At 45.6% G+C, this 16,607-nt stretch overlaps 1 protein-coding gene and 1 long non-coding RNA gene across 4 annotated transcripts in view; both read left to right on the top strand.

The window, feature by feature from the left end:
- The window catches only part of LOC117199139 (zinc finger protein 677-like), a 545,188-nt gene that overhangs the window by 173,229 nt on the left and 355,352 nt on the right, over nucleotides 1-16,607 (top strand). For all 3 annotated transcript variants that reach the window (XM_049703391.1, XM_049703390.1, XM_049703389.1), the window contains exon 2: nucleotides 13,247-13,412. In XM_049703391.1, coding sequence (XP_049559348.1) covers nucleotides 13,247-13,412 — 166 coding nt within the window. The remainder of the gene's footprint in view (nucleotides 1-13,246; nucleotides 13,413-16,607) is intronic.
- On the top strand, nucleotides 4,795-11,703 carry LOC125962713 (uncharacterized). Its single transcript, XR_007474352.1, has 4 exons — nucleotides 4,795-4,979; nucleotides 8,765-8,908; nucleotides 9,221-9,312; nucleotides 11,466-11,703. It is a non-coding gene; the product is annotated as an uncharacterized LOC125962713 (long non-coding RNA).

Genomic DNA, 16,607 nt, shown 5'->3' with positions numbered 1-16,607 from the left:
CACAGAACTCAGGAAAATAGTTTACTTGCTAGATTGCTGGTTTATTATAAAAGGATATAACTCGGGTACAGCTAAAAGGAAGAATGCATAGAGCAAGGTATGTGGAAAGGGGCTTGGCGCTTCCATACACTCTCTGGGTGTGCCACTCTCCCAGCACCTCCACGTGTTCACCAGCCAAGAAGCTCTCAGAACCCCATACTTTTGGGATTCTTATGGTGGCTTCATCACATAGGCAGGATGGATCATTAACTCCATTTTCAGCCCTCCTCTCTTTGGAGAATGGGGGCAGTAGGTAAGGGAGGTATGGAAAGTTCCCACCTTCTAATCATAGATTGGTCTTTCTGGTGACCAGCTTCCATCTAGGAACCCACCAAGATTTGTCTCATTAGAACAAAAGAGATTCCTATCACCCAGGAAATTCTAAAGGATTTTGGAGCTCTGTGGCAGGAATCAAAGACCAAATATTAGAACAAAAGAAGCTTCTAGTGTTCTTTTATCACTTAGGAAATTTCAAGAGTTTCAAGGGCTCTGTGCCAGGAACCAAGGGCAGAGACCAGTGGATATATTTTCTATGATTTCACACTATCACACATAAGACATCATTGTCTGTTATAACATTGTAAATCAACTATACTTCAATAAAATAAATAAAAAGGAAAGACATCATTATCTGTTGGAAGACATGGCTCTAAATCACCAAAGTCAGAGGTCTCTGTGACTGTTAAGTTGAATAAGAACCTAGGGGCTGGGTGGGGGAGGGAAGGATTGGGAGTTTGGGGTTAGCAGATGCAAACTATTATATATAGGATGGATAAACAATAAGGTCCTACTGTATAGCACAGGGAACTATGTTCAATGTCCTGTGATAAACCATAATGGAAAAGAATATGAAAATGAATATATATATATATACACACACACATATCTGAGTCACTTTGCTGTACAGAAGAAATTAACACAACATTGTAAATCAACTATACTTCAATAAAATAAAATAAAATAAACCTAGGGGCTATATTAAGAAAGATATTTTTTCCCTTTGTCATTTTTCTGCTGATCATGGGGAAAAAAATTCTGAAGACAGCATCATGAATTTTATGGTCACGATTATATTACAAGCAATATAAAAAAACAGAGTCACTGGGAGAAGGCAGGATCTCACCTGGGCACAGGTCTTTGGGCCGTACCTTCTCCAAGGATCTTAGGAAGGGACTTCCTTGGGCCACCAAGACACCAAAGGGCATCTGGCACATACACCCGCGCATGCGTCCAGGAATTTTATGTAGCCCCGCCCCTCGTGGGACCAGACTCCGCCCCCTGGAGTCATTCCCCAAGGCGCCTGCGCTGCTGTAGGTTCTGCCCAGATTGTATACTTCTGCTCAGAAGTCTTGACTTAGTACCCCTTACCCAGGATCCAAACTTGCAGCAACAACTTGGTCCCTCTGTCGACTCAGGGCTCTGATCACCCAACCAGAATGCAATCTGACCCAAGCCCACGGGAAGAAGCTGCAGGGTTCAGCCCGGTCCGGACGTAAATCTGTAGCACAAACCAGTCCTACCACCGTCCCGCGCTGTACTTGATCTCCTCTCCCCAACCCTCACCCTTTCTGCCTCTTCTTTCCTGCCCAAACCCTCTGACATGGACACACAGGAAAGCCGGCTGCCCCTCAGGGCCTGAATCCGTGTGTCTCCGGAACAAGCACCAGGGCTGGCCACACAGATTTACCCTGCACTGTATAAGCGTAGAAGGCGCCCACAGGCCCTAGCTAGAGCTGCTCCCCGCAAAACTTGCTAGGTTTCTACTTCACACTTCTGGCCTAACACAGTTGTGCACACAAAGCTCAGCTGCCGGGCTTCCCTGGTGGCGCAATGGTTGAGAGTCCACCTGCCGATGCAGGGGACATGGGTTCGTGCCCCGGTCCGGGAAGATCTCACATGCCGCGGAGCGGCTGGGCCCGTGAGCCATGGCCGCTGAGCCTGCGCGGCCGGAAACGGGAGAGGCCACAACAGTGAGAGGCCTGTGTACCACAAAATTAAAAAAAAAAAAAAAAGAAAGAAAGCTCAGCTGCCTGCACACAGGAGGCGATCTCCTCTGCCTAGCTGGGGTCTCTGGGCCTAACAGAATCCTCAGGTACCCTCTAAAATAACTTCTTAGATATGGAATTTGCCTCTGGAACCTCTCTGGTCCTCTCCCCATCCTCAGGTCCTCCCTTCTCAGAACTGCTTGGAGGAGAACTTAATTTAGGGTGGCTTCTGCTGCTGCTTACCCGGAACTGGCACTCAGAATTTCCAGTTTCCGGAAACCTGGATACATGTAGAAGGGAGCAAAGGACTTAAAGTTTGGTAAGTGAATTTGCTTTTTTGGTTATACCTTGTGTTTAGAGAATTCTTCAAACTACCATGTCTCCAACTCCTAGGGGCCCAATGGTTGCTTCACATGGTAAAACAAACAAAATATATGAACACAAATGGACAGACCATCAGAAAATCCCTCAGAGTCACTAATCCCACCATTCTTTTCTGCCTTCCTCTCTTCCACATATTGAGTGAGCTACCATCACATGGAAGATCATTTTGATGATCAGTGATAGGGAAACAGAAGAGACATAGAGAATCTCTACCCCCAGAAAGGCACAGCCCAGCACCTAAATCCTCCTAGGGAAGATGGACATATAATACCCAGCTCCCGGGGTATTACAAAGATTAACTCACATAATTTATGTGAGGTTCCCAGCACAGTGCCCAAGACAGAGGGCATGCTACCATTCTTGTGAACATATAGTAGATGTTCAAAAAATATTGCTTTAACGAATGAATGCATGTGGTTTCTGTAAGGACAAATGAAAACTAAAAACAAGGGGAAAAAAAGCCCAGCTTAATTCTCTTTGTTGAAAAGAAGGGAAGAGCCTTCTCTCCCTCCCTTTTCTTAGAGCATTTCCTTTAGAAAACTTGTAAGTTCTTTCTCTGCCTCCTTGAAATGTATGTACAGCTTTTTAAAAAGCTAAATAAGAGCAGAAACTAACACAGCATCGTAAAGCATTTATACTCCAATAAAGTTAAATAAAATAAAATAAAATCCTTGCATTTCAAAAATTAAAAAAGCTACATAAGACTCCTGCCAATTTTGCAACCCAGGAATGTTTCCTCAAAGACCTGGAAGCCATCTCTTTGAAATGTAAACATCCAGGGAGCTAGCACACTTATCTCCCAGTTTCTGTGGAAGGGTAAGAGCCTAACTTAGCAGGTGCCTTTCTCCAAGCTACAGAACTCCCTCCTGTCATAAAGAAATGAGAAGTTTGCTCTTCCTCTGGATAAAGCCAATTAGCTACCACAGTTGGTCAGTCCAATTAGCTGGTGATGTTGGGATGAACTGTGTGTGACAAATGATGCTATCACGCCTTCTTACCTGAGAAGTAGTTATTGTTTATACTGAGAACAAGTAAGTACCATTTGTATCTGCTTATCTAATATTACAGGGTAAGATTTTCTTTCATTCTCTTCAGTCTCTCAGAAGATTGCCTGTGATGCACATCACTTTCTTGTTTAATGCTTATTTAATAATAAACTGTTTTCTTCCTTTATTACCTTTGGGGAGAGGATTTCTGGGTTGTGAGCTGATTTCATTTTATTCTATTTTATTTTTTAAACTAAATTTATTGAATTTTTTTACTTTTGGCTGCGTTGGGTCTTTGTTGCTGCGTGTGGGCTTCTCCCTAGTTGCGGCGAGCGGGGGCTACTGTTTGTTTTGGTGCGGGCTTCTCATTGCGGTGGCTTCTCTTGTTGTGGAGCATGGGATCCAGGCGTGTAGGTTTCAGTAGTTGTGGCACGCGGGCTCAGTAGCTGTGGCTCGCGGGCTCTAGAGCACAGGCTCAGTAGTTGTGGTGCACGGGCTTAGTTGCTCCGTGGCATTGTGGGATCTTTCTGGACCAGGGATCAAACCCGTGTCCCCTGCATTGTCAGGCGGATTCTTAACCACTGCACCACCAGGGAAGCCCTTCATTTTAAAATATATTACCCAACACCACCCGCTGGCAAAAAGAGCTTTGACTCAAACCATTTTCAACTTAAGAAGAAAACATCTCAGCTTGTAATTTAAGTCGTCCTCACAACTCTAATCTTTTACCTTCAACTGTTTGAAACATTAACTTAAAATAGCGAGGAAGGCACTTCCCTGGTGGCGCAGTGGTTAAGAATCCACCTGCCAACGCAGGGGACATGGGTTTGAGCCCTGCTCTGGGAATATTCCACATGCTGCGGAGCAACTAAGCCCGTGCGCCACAACTACTGAGCCTGCGTTCTACAGCCCGCAAGCCACAACTACTGAGCCCCCATGCCACAACTACTGAAGCCCGCACGCTCTAGAGCCCGTGCTCTGCAACAAGCCACCGCAATGAGAAGCCCGCGCACTGCAATGAAGAGTAGCCCCCCGCTCGCAGCAGCTAGAGAAAGCCTGCACGCAGCAACAAAGACCCAACCCAGCCAAAAATAAATAAATAAAATATTAGATTACTTAAAAAAAAAAAAGTAATACATGCCCATGGTTTAAAAAAAAAAAATAGCGAGGAAACGGCCGGGTCCACAGGACACCAAACAGATTCAAAGAATTCGAAAGCCGAAGTTCAGGTAATGCTGGGCAGAATAACAGTTCTCCAAAGGTCCGGGGGCGGGGCGGAAGTCCAGACCCTGCTCCCTCCGGGCCCCGCCCCACGTCGGCCCCGCCCCTGGCTTTCTGTTCAGTCCAGGCTACCGCTCACGCCCCGCCCCTCACCCCGCCCCACCCCTCCTCGGCCCCGCCTGCTGCACGGTCGCGCACGCGCAGTTGCCTGCAAAAACCCGGAAGCAGAGCGAGGGGCACAGTCCTCGGTTTTTCTGGTTCAACCCGGGTATTTGGGACGCCCCCAAGCCCTTGATCTGCCACACCTGAGGTTCAGGGGTTGTCACGTACGTTAAAACCCCTTCATCCGCTTGTTCCGCGCCTGGTAAGTCCCGGCAGCACCGTGAGACTATAGGTCTCCGCCCTGGCCTTTCCGCCCTAGGTCCAGGTAGACACTGCTTGCCGCGTTGCTTTCCTGCTCAGAACCCTTTAGTGACTTCCACAGGCTCTGATCCCCTCTCTCTCTCTCAGACGCGCTGTTTCAAGTCCTCACTCCGGAGGTGGATTCTCGTCCTCCCGTTCGACCCTTCCCGGGCAGTGATGGCTGTGCAGACCCAGAGGCCACATCTTCTCCTTGGCCTTGGGGTCGTACAGACATCACCCCTCTCCTGACACCCTCCCCATCTTCGCGACCTCTGGAGTCGGCCGGCCCCTCCCCTCCCTAGCCATCCACTTTGCACTCACCGCTTTGGAGATCTCTGACCCACGCACTGGGACAGGTGACATGCACCCGTTCGGTGACACTCTTTGTGTTCTGGACAAAACGCATCCCACTGCCTGTGCTTATCGAGGTGTGTTTACATTCCCGCAGCCCCACTGGAAAATGCACTTCGTGGGCAAGGGACATCTTTCTCTTCCATACCTGTGAATATACAGAGCAGGGGATGGAGCAGAGTCCGAGAGAGAATGAGAAAGACTGAGAGGGAAAGTAGTGAAAAACAGAGGGTGAGGTGGAGGATGGGGCAGGTGGATGTGGAGATACAGTAAGAGCAAAAGAGTGAACCAGAGGAAGAAACCTAGATAAAAAGGCACCTCCAGAAAGACAGAGGGAAGCAAATTGGACGACAGGGACCTTGATGGGGTAGAAGTGGGAGCAGCAAGGGGCCGGTACATCGAACTGAGAGAGCGGGGAGGGAATCAAAGAGTTCAGGCCATGGACAACAGAGACACGTGGTGCTGGGACAGAAAGAGGGGCAGGAGGTGACAGGGAGAGCAGAGGGAGAAACAGAGCAGGGAGGAAATTCCCTGGCATTAATCCCTTCAATGCCTTCTCATTGCCCTCAGGACGAAAATCCAGACTCCACTGTATGACATTATAGCTGGGAGCTCTGGAGGTGGGGTGACCCTCCGGAGTTGGTCCAATTCGAGGGAAGGAATAGGCTTTTTCTATCCTGCACTGATCAGACATTGGACACCGGCTGTCCAAGGAGGTGCCGTGATTTTGGGGCGGCAGCTCCCTGTGGCGGAGTCCAGTTTTCAAGGGGAGGCGGGGTGCGGAGCTGTGAGCCATCAGTAGCCAAACTCCTGGCTGTGAGGAAGTTCGTGTCTGGATCCTGAAGGGATGGATTCAGGAGGTTTACTCTACGTAGTAACTTCTCTGGGGTCTCTTAGGAGTGTGAAGTTCATCGACGATACTGGAGTCTCGTCGGAATATGTGGATCGTTGGAGACATTACTCTTGCATTATGACATTATGGCAGCGCCTGACTTGAGGGCAAGGTCTCCAAGAAGGCATATATGGGATCCTGGGTTGGTGGGTGCCTTCCTGCCAGAACAGAAGCTACTGGCGTTTGGAACGTGGTGTGGGATGCCACGGCAGAGTGTGCAGATCAGTAGGGGATTCTGTCCTGTAACACTGTGGGGTGCCCACTGGGAGCCTGTAGGAGTGTGGGGTGGGACTGGGGTCAGGTGATGGGGGTTTTCATTGGGGGGGTTGCTGGGGGCGGACCTCTGGGCATAAACCTGGAGGAGCTGTAAGTCAGGACAGGGCGGCATCCTTTGGCCACTGCCACTGTGTCATCAGTTTGTATCTCTGGGCAGTTATTTTGTTCAGCATATACAGATGGTGATATTGTCCCATCTTAAAAAGAAACAGCAAAAAAGAGCCCTTTACTACATTTGCCCATCTTTAAAACAAAAAATCTTCAATTAGCTATATTTCCCACTCCAGTAAGTGCCCTTTCTTACTCTCCATTTCAGAACAAAATAAACAACTAGGGCTTCCCTGGTGGCGCAGTGGTTAAGAGTCCGCCTGCCGATGCAGGGGACACGGGTTCGTGCCCTGGTCCGGGAAGATCCCACGTGCCGCGGAGCGGCTGGGCCCGTGAGCCATGGCCGCTGAGCCTGTGCGTCTGGAGCCTGTGCTCCGCAACGGGAGAGGCCACAACAGTGAGAGGCCCGCGTACCGCAAATAAATAAATAATAAACAACGAGAAAGTTGTTTGTTTCACTGCTTCAATTCTTGCTTCCAGTTCTCATTTGAAACCCATCCAGTCCAGCTTTCACACCCACTGTTCCACTGATACCTTGCTTATCTAAACGTATTTCTAAATCTAGTGGTATATTCTCAGTCATCACCTTGTCCTTTCAAAAACTTGTTGCACTCCGTCTTCTGGAAGCACTTTTTTCTTGGCTTTCACATCACACTGTTTTTAGAAAATAAATTTAGCTAGCTACCAGCCGTCCGTTTTAATTTTCTTCTCCGTGTTCACTTCTCAGTTTCCTGTGCCTCTTTCTCTGACCTCCCTGGTCTCTGACTGTGGGAGTATCTCTGGCCTTAGTCCTTGAATTTCTTTTCTCTGTCTGCACCCACTGTTTCTGTTTCTATCTCATGTCATAACTTTAAACACTGATGTCTCCTTTCACGTCTCCACCCAGACCTCTCCCCTGAAACCGCAGTCCTGTACCCAGCTTATCCAGCTGTCACCTCAGCATCTCTGCTGGGACAGGCAACTGGCATCTTCACCTTAATATGTCCAAAAATGACCCCCCGAACCCTCCCAGATATATTCTCTTGCCGTCCTCCACGTCTCAGTATAGGGCGACCCTGTACTTAGGTCCTGGGGCTTAGGTGAGCATCTCAGCATGTTTTAAAAATATACATTGCTTTACTCGCTAGTGTTTTAACTAATGACAAAAAAAAAATTAAAAATAGATGTTTAGTTAAAATGGATAAGGGAATAATACATGGTTCTAAAATCTCCTGGGGTATGGGGGAAAAGGTTTGAAGACCACAGCCCTTTCTTATCTGCTTTCTTTAATACCCTTTAAAAATATATATATATATATATATAATTGAAGTATAGTTGATTTACAATGTTGTGTTAGTTTCAGGTATACAGCACAGTGATTCAGTTGTATATTATATACATATTATATATATTCTTTTTCAGATTGTTTTCCCTTATAGATTATTATAGGATATTGAGTATAGTTCCCTGTGCTGTACAGTAGGTCCTTGTTGGTTATCTGTTTGATATATAGTAGTGTGTATATGTTAATCCCAACCTCCTAATTTATCCCTCACCCCTCTCCCCTTTGGTAATCATACATTTGTTTTCTGTGTCTGTGGGTCTATTTCTGTTTTGTAAATAAGTTCATTTGTACCTCTGATACCCTTCTGATCTTTTCTCCTACTTGTCCCCTCCTCACTCACTCTACTGAAGCCACACAGGCCTGTTTGCCCTTTCTGGGACACTACCACTTCAGGGCCTTCCCATGGTGTCCCTCTGCCTAGAGGCCTCTGACCCTTCACTTGCAGGTGGCAAAATCCCTTCTTTCCTCGGGTCTTTGTTCTGCTATCACCTCTCACTGGCACCTTCTCTGGCTTCTCCCTCCTCCCCCGCCCCCCTAATAACATTCCAGCCACTCCCTCACCCCTACTTCCGGTCCATATCGCCTGCTCTGCGTGTTTCTCTGCTGCTTCCCTTCCCCTTCCCCTTCCCCGTCCCCTTCCCCTGGCTGGATGCGTGTGACAGCAAGGCCCCAGGAGAGAGCAGAGCACAAGGTGGGAGGTGGGCTGGTCCTGCCTCCTCTGAGTGGTGCTCAACTCTGCATTCACAGTACATTGCTGAGGCGTTTTGCGGATACATCTTTTGTGCCTCCTGACCAGAGATTCCCCTTCAAATAGTCACGTGGAATGGAACCTCCATAATGTTTAAAGTGCCTCCGGTGATTCTGATCTGTACCCAGCTTTGAGCACCAAGGCTCTGGCTCCTCCATTTATGAAGCTGAGATCAGCCCATGATCCAGAGAGGTGAGGGGGCTCTGTTCTGAGTGGAGTTTGATCAGGGCTGGTCTGTGACCAAGGGGAGGGTCCGTCCAGCCCCGAGTCCCCCTGCTACAGCGTACGTGGGGGCTTCAGGAGGGGAGTGAGATCTGAAGGAAAGGGTGGGAAAACTCACCTCTTGGTCTCTGTAGGAGTTTACTGTCCTGAGTCCCTCCTGGGACAGTGGGCAGCAGAAGACTGTCTGTTCCACATGCTGAGGTCCTCCCTGTGTGTGTGGTGGTGACTCAGGAAGGGGGTGTGTCGATTCTAAGCATTAAACAGCCTATTCTTGACACTCAGGATTGACTTCTCAAGACTGATCTTTGCCTGAGGAAGAAATCTGGAAGAGGAGGGAGAGGAAAGAACAGGAGTCAGGAATGGCTCTTTCTCAGGTAAAGTCATATTCTCAGTCGATTGTTTTGTCTGTCCTTCCTGAAATGCCCTTTTTTGGACTCACTAATGTTATCTGACTCTGAAGTGTCCTGCATGACACCTGTACAGTCACACCCACCCAGGTCCTTCCCTCAGGGCCTGTCATCTCCACTTAGATCCCGTCTCCCCATGACCCAGTGACCTGGAACTTGTGAAGAGGCTCCACTGGGTGTAGTCCTGGGCAGGGCTTCACACCCATGGACTGGAGACATGGTGTCAGTGGTGTTCAGTGGCAGGAATTGCTTAGGAGCCCATCTAGATGCACTGTCTGCTCTCTGTCAACCAGGATAAAGAAGCTGCACCGATAAGTCATGTATTAATGTGTAGGAATAGCTGGAAAATTCTGGAAAAGAAGAGTGATAAGAGGAAACCAGCTCTGCCTGACTTTATAATGCTTTCAGAGCTAAACAAGTGAATCATGGTGCTTCTGGTTCCAAAACATTAATCATTAATGTTCTCCATTACCGTCATGAATGGAGAAGAAAGTTCAGAAACAGACATCAGTGATAGAGGATGTTTTATTCGATAATTGGTTTTAAAATATGGAGTCAATCGAAATATCTGTCATTAAGAGGTTTAAAAAATTATTCTCAGCACATCCATCCCATAGGGACCACGGTGTTCCCGCAAGGACTATCTTGCAGCAGGTGTTTTAGGTAAAAATGATTATAATTCAGCCAAGACATGGAGCCACAACTTTATTCTTATCAGAGAGGCTGTAGCCAAATTCTGGTTCCACTGTTATTAATAAATATTATATTCTTTTATTTTAAGCATCATGTGAGATAGATATATATATATGGTGCTCAAACTTCCAACAAAGCAGCAGCTTAGGTACTAGGATGTAAAGCATCCCCTTCCCTATCTCCATGCCTCATGTCTCAGTGGGGAACCACTGTTGTAGGTTTTGTGGCAAGACTCAGCTCAGATCTTGTAAGATTGCATTTCACATCATTATGCAATTTTAGGAAAAATTCTTCATTGAATGTTTGTTGTAATATTTTATTCTGTAAATTTAAAAAACATACACAGCATGTGTCTAGAAGTGGTTTTCACATTAGTAAACACAGATACAGCTTGATCTTCATTGGAACTCTCTCTTAATGAAGACTCATGGGACCTTTACAATTTTTTGCTGACATAAAGAACGTGTCAGTGGCTGCCTTGGAGCAGGCTGACTTCTCTGCAGATGTCTGAGGATTTCTCTGGGTCAAGAATGGTGCATTTCATATTTTGATAGATTTTGTCAGATGTCCTCCCCTAAAACTGCAAAGGTTCCCTCCCCGTCACCAACATGTGAGATTTTCCTCAATGTAAGCAAAACTTGATACTGTATTCTTTTTGTATTTTGAAAATTTGGGTGAAGATGACAATCCTTTGTATTTCCATTTCCAACTACTTGTGAGTCAAGTTCATTCTTTTATGGAAATAAAACATGGATTTTCATACTTTGCTCAGTTTTCTTTTGATATATATTTAAAAGCTATTTTATATTTTGTAGTTTAATTCTTTACACATGCCCTGGTATCCTTCTTAGTTTAGCATTTCTTTGCAGTGAAACATAAATCCTTCCTTCTTGCCCTCTGCTTTCTGATCTTGCTTGAGAAGGCCTCACCTCGCATAATTTTTTTGTGTGTGTGTGGTACGCGGGCCTCTCACTGTTGTGGCCTCTCCCGCCGCGGAGCACAGGCTCCGGACGCGCAGGCTCAGCGGCCATGGCTCACGGGCCCAGCCGCTCCGCGGCATGTGGGATCCTCCCGGACCAGGGCACGAACCGGTGTCCCCTGCATCGGCAGGCGGACTCTCAACCACTGCGCCATCAAGGAAGCCCTTCGCATAATTTTAAAATACTGTGTTCCGCATAGTCCTAATCGTTCCTGTTTATAATTACGTCTTTAATTTGGATTTAACTAAATCTCTAGTTTGGCTTTTTTGTGTATATCTTGCAGCTATTTTATTTCATTCATTTTAGTTTCAGATATTACCCACACTGTTCATACCCCCCACACACACATTCACGTATGTCAATAGTTTCACATGTAATTTGGCAAGGCCCACCATTTTGTTTTTCTCTTCAAAATTTTCTCTCTCCTGGGCTTCCCCGGTGGCGCAGTGGTTGAGAATCCGCCTGCAAATGCAGGGGACACGGGTTCGATCCCTGGCCCAGGAAGATCCCACATGCCACGGAGCAACTAAGCTCGTGTGCCACAACTACTGAGCCCGCGTGCTGCAACTACTGAAGCCTGTGCGCCTAGAGCCCGTGCTCCACAATGAGGGAAGCCACTGCAATGAGAAGCCTGCGCACCGCAACGAAGAGCAGCCCCCGCTCGCCGCAACTAGAGAAAGCCCGCGTGCAGCAACGAACACAGCCAAAAATAAATAAATAAATAAATTTTTTTAAAAAAAGAAAAAATTTCTGTCTCCTAAATATAATGCAGACTTTTTATTTGAAATCCCACATTTCTTTCGCCTTCGAATTGCTCTGAATTTCTAAATCCCTGAGGTCTTTACGCCACCACATCTTCCAGCGAAAAGTAGGTTTGCCGGTCTTGGATCGCGTCTTTGTTACATCCTTCAGTAAAGTTTTTAAAATTTCATCACATATGTCTTATGAATAGGTGTCACAGTAAAATCGCTAATGGGAATTTGCTTCTCGCTCTTCTGGCTCCGGCTTAGGCGTCCTGTGCAGTGGTGAATGGCAGGAGCCTGCTGGCCCACTTGCCTCAGCCTTACCTTTAGTGGAAATGCCTCTAGTGCTTCCAGTGATTATGATACTTGGTGAAATAGTTTTACTTATTAACAGTTCCTTTAATTTCCTATTTGGCATAATTTGGGGGGGGTTAGTTTACCATATCCACTTTTTAAAAAATTTATTGAAGTATAGTTGATTTACAATGTTGTGTTAATTTCTGCTGTACAGCAAAGTGACTCAATTATACATATATATATTCTTTTCCATTCTGGTTTATCACAGGATATTGAATATAGTTCCCTGTGCTATCCAGTAGGACCTTGTTGCTTATCCCTACTTGGCATCATTTTATTTATTTGTTTATTTTTTTGGCTGCATTGGGTCTTCTTTGCGGCACACGGGCTCTCTGTAGTTGCTGTGAGTGGGGTCTATTCTTCTATGCGGTGCACAGGCTTTTCATTGTGGTGGCTTCTCTTGTTGCGGCACACAGGCTTCAGTAGTTGCAGCACGTGGGCTCAGTAGTTGTGGCACATGGGCTTAGTTGCTCCGCAGCATGTGGGATCTTCCCGGACCAGGGTTCGAACCCATGTCCCCTGCATTAGCAGGCGGATTCTTAACCACTGCGCCACCAGGGAAGCCCGGCATAATTTTAATCATCCAGTATTTCTTCAAAGGTCTACTGCCATGATAAACATTTTTTCTATTTAATCTGCTAAATTAACCTACAACGTTAGTAAATTTCCTCATCTTGAATCACCTTTTTTTTTATTAGTGGAATAAACTCCACTTGACTTTTGTTGGTGGCTGAATATCTGAGTTAAATGGATAGACCTGTATTTATGTTTTTGCATGTATGTGGACTCTGTCATGCTTGAAGATACCACTCATACTCTAGCTCATCCAGGTACTGAATATCACTTAGTGTGTAGAACATATTATATATCTCTTCCACATAAACAATCCTGTGTTGAATAATTTCATTTGTATATTTCTTCCATTGTCCTCAAAATGAGAAATACAGTGATTCAGTGGATCTGATATCCTCTGCTGGAAAAATATAATAAAATTAGGGACATATAAATTACTCAAAATGATCTGTCACTTCAACGGAATCAATCCCTACACCTCTTTCCTACTCACATTTTGTGTGAAGACAAGAACTCTCCCCATGGTCTCTTAGTGAAACATGTTTTTTATTTCAGGGACTATTGACATTCAGGGATGTGGCCATAGAATTCTCTCAGGAGGAGTGGGAATGCCTGGACCCTGCTCAGAGGGCCTTGTACAGAGACGTGATGTTGGAGACCTACAGGAACCTGCTCTCCCTGGGTGAGGATAACATCCCTCCAGAAGTTGGGATCTGCCCTAGTGAGTCTCTTGAGAACCCCTGCCTTGCTTGACTGAGATTGAAGCTGTGTTGACTATGAAATGAAACATAGGATAATGTAGCACCTGGAGTTTAACCTTCCCCTCTCTTTAGATGGTCACACACATCAGATTAGTAGTGGCTTCAGAAGATGAGTAAAAACAAAATCTTATGGCAAACTTTAACAAATTTCCAATTCTGGATCCACTCTTATCCCTGTAGTTTTCATTCAGTAGTTCTTGGAAGACAACTAGGTTATCTTTTTAAAAGATGCTCCTTAAGCATTCAGAATGAGACAGTGAGTGAAGAGATTTGTGAAATATTTTTTTAGACACATCTGTAACGTCCTCTCAAAAGAACAAAGGGCTAGAATTGTATTCTGGAAAAGCCGCAGCACATTATGTTCCTCTCTTATAAACAGAAAACTCTTTTTCTGCCCTGAATATTATTTAAATTTTGGAGCAAGGGAGAAAGCCCCAGAATGTGGAGAACAAAATGAAAGAAGTGAACAAAGTTGGTGGGAATGTATCAAAGCTGTGAACATTGGTAAGAGCTCAGAAGGGCAGAGAGGAAGCCGCACCATTAATAGTTTGGGAAAGTCCCTGTAAGTGGGAAAGTTCTATGGGAAAACAAATGTTTATTTCTTGTGAGCTCTCAAAGGAAATTTTTCTCCCCTTCCACTTTTTTTTTTTTTTTTTTTTGCGGTACGCGGGCCTCTCACTGTTGTGGCCTCTCCCGTTGCGGAGCACAGGCTCCGGACGCGCAGGCTCAGCAGCCATGGCTCACGGGCCCAGCCGCTCCGCGGCACGTGGGATCTTCCCGGACCGGGGCACGAACCCGTGTCCCCTGCATCGGCAGGCGGACTCTCAACCACTGCGCCACCAGGGAAGCCCCCTTCCCTTCCACTTTCTGCTTTCTTCTTCAGACATGTAAAAGTTCATCCTTCCAGCCTCCAGGGGTGCTCCAGCTCATGCAAAGACCAAGGCAAAATTTTGATCATTACCTATGACACTCTTTGTGGGGCACTGGGAGGGCTGGTTATAAGAGGTCCTCTTTCTTCTTTGGTCTCATTCTATACCCAGTTTTCAGTCCACACAGATCAGAGCTGAAGCCTCCCCAGTCCTGGCCCCAGTTCTTCTCCAGGTTCCATTCCCATTTCAATACTTGGGAGACCTTCTCATGGGATGGGAAAACATTGCCATCTGGGGCCCCAGGCGAGTGCATGGGGCTATGTCAAGTCCTCTCTGCCTCTTTAGGACCCCCAGCCATTTCTTCAGTTCTGCTTTTGCCACGCATCAAGGAGTATGTGTAACAGAAGTGGTGTGGGTCTTTTGATCCAGCAGTAAAATTGCTTTTACTCAGCGGGAGTATATGCAGTACCATACCGTACCTTAAGTTCTGGTGTGTTGTGCTTTTGTTTCTTTCTTAGAGTGTTTTCTAATTTCCCTGGTGAGATCACCTCTGACTCATTGGTTGTTTTAAGAGTGTTTTAAAATTTCCATATATTTGTGAGTTTTCCAGTTTTCCTTCAGTTAATCATTTCTATTTTCCTTCTACTGTGGTCGGAGAAAATACTTTGTATGATTTCGGTCTTTTTCAACTTATTGAGACTTGCTTTATGGTTTAACATATGGTCTACCCTAGAGAATGTTCCTTGTGCACCTAGAGAAGAATGTGTATTTTGCTTTTATTGGGTGGAGTGTTCTATATATGTCTGTGAGAGCTAGCTGGTTTATAGTCTTGCTGAAATCCTCTGTGTCCTTACTGAACTTCTGCCTGGCTGTACTCTCTATTAAAAGGGGGCAGTGGAAGTCTCCAAATGTTATTCTAGAACTGTTTTTATTTCTTCCTTAAATTCTGTCAGTGTTTGCTTCATATATTTGGGGGCCCTCTTGTTTAGGTGTGTATATGTTCATATTTGTCGTAATTCCTTGCTGAGTTATCCTTTTTTCAATAAATAATGTCCTTCTATGTCTCATAAAAAATTTTGACTTAAAGTTTATTTTGCCTGATAATAGTATAGCACTCCAGGTCTCTTTTGGTTACTATTTGCGTGGAATTTGTATTAGTTTGCTAGGGCTGCCATAACAAAGTACCACAGCCTGTGTGGCTTAAACATCAGAAACGTATTTTCTCACGGTTTTGGAAGCTAGAAATCTGAGATCAGGTTGTCAGCGGAGTTGTGTTATCCCAGGTTATTCTCTTTAGCTTGTGGCTGGCTGTCTTTTCCTACCTGTGTCTTCACATGGTCTTCCCTCTGTGTGTCTGTGTCATAATCTCCTCTTCTTATAAGGACACCAGTCATTAGATTAGAGCCCACTCCGTTGACCTCATTTAACCTTAATTACTCCTTTAAAAGCCCTATCTTTAAGTACAGTCATATTTTGAGGTATTTGATGTTAGGACCACAATTTTTGGGGGGACACAATTCACCCCATAATTTTGGGGGGGACACAATTCATCCCATAACAGATTCACTTGCTGTTCTTTCATTTCTAACCTATTTGCACCTTTGTATCTAAAGTGAGTCTCCTACATATAGAACATAGGCATACCTTGGAGATACTGTGGATTTGGTTCTAGACCACTGCCATAAAGCAAATATCACAATAAAGTGAGTCACGAATTCTTTGGTTTCCTGGTGCATATGAAAGTTACGTTTGCATTATACGGTAGTCTATTAAGTGTACGATAGCAATATGTCTAAAAAAATGTACATACCTTAATTACAAAATACTTTAGGGAATTCCCTGGCGGTCCAGTGATGAGGACTCTGCACTTCGACTGCAGGGGCGCACACGTTCAATTCCTGGTCAGGGGACTAAGATCCTTCATGCTGTGTGGCACAGCCAAAAAAAAAAAAAAACCTTTATTGCTAAAACTCGCTAATGATCATCTGAGCCTTCAGTGAGTCATAATTCTTGTGCTGGTGGAGGGTCTTGCCTGGATGTTTGATGGCTGCTGACTGATCAGAGTGGTGGTTGCTAAAGGTTGGGTGGCTGTAGCAATTTCTTTTTTAAAAATTTTATTTATTTATTTATTTATTTTTGTCTGCGTTGGGTCTTTGTTGCTGCATGCGGGCTTTCTCTAGTTGCGGCAAGCAGGGGCTACTCTTCGTTGAGGTGCGTGGGCTTCTCATTGCGGTGGCTTCTCTTGTTGCGGAGCACGGGCTCTAGGCTGCGGGCTTCAGTAGTTGT

Source organism: Orcinus orca, chromosome 20 (genome assembly GCF_937001465.1).
Source record: "Orcinus orca chromosome 20, mOrcOrc1.1, whole genome shotgun sequence".
NCBI classification, from domain to species: Eukaryota; Metazoa; Chordata; class Mammalia; order Artiodactyla; family Delphinidae; genus Orcinus; species Orcinus orca.
Note: the sequence above shows the minus strand (reverse complement) of the source record. Positions and strands in the feature narration are given on the sequence as shown.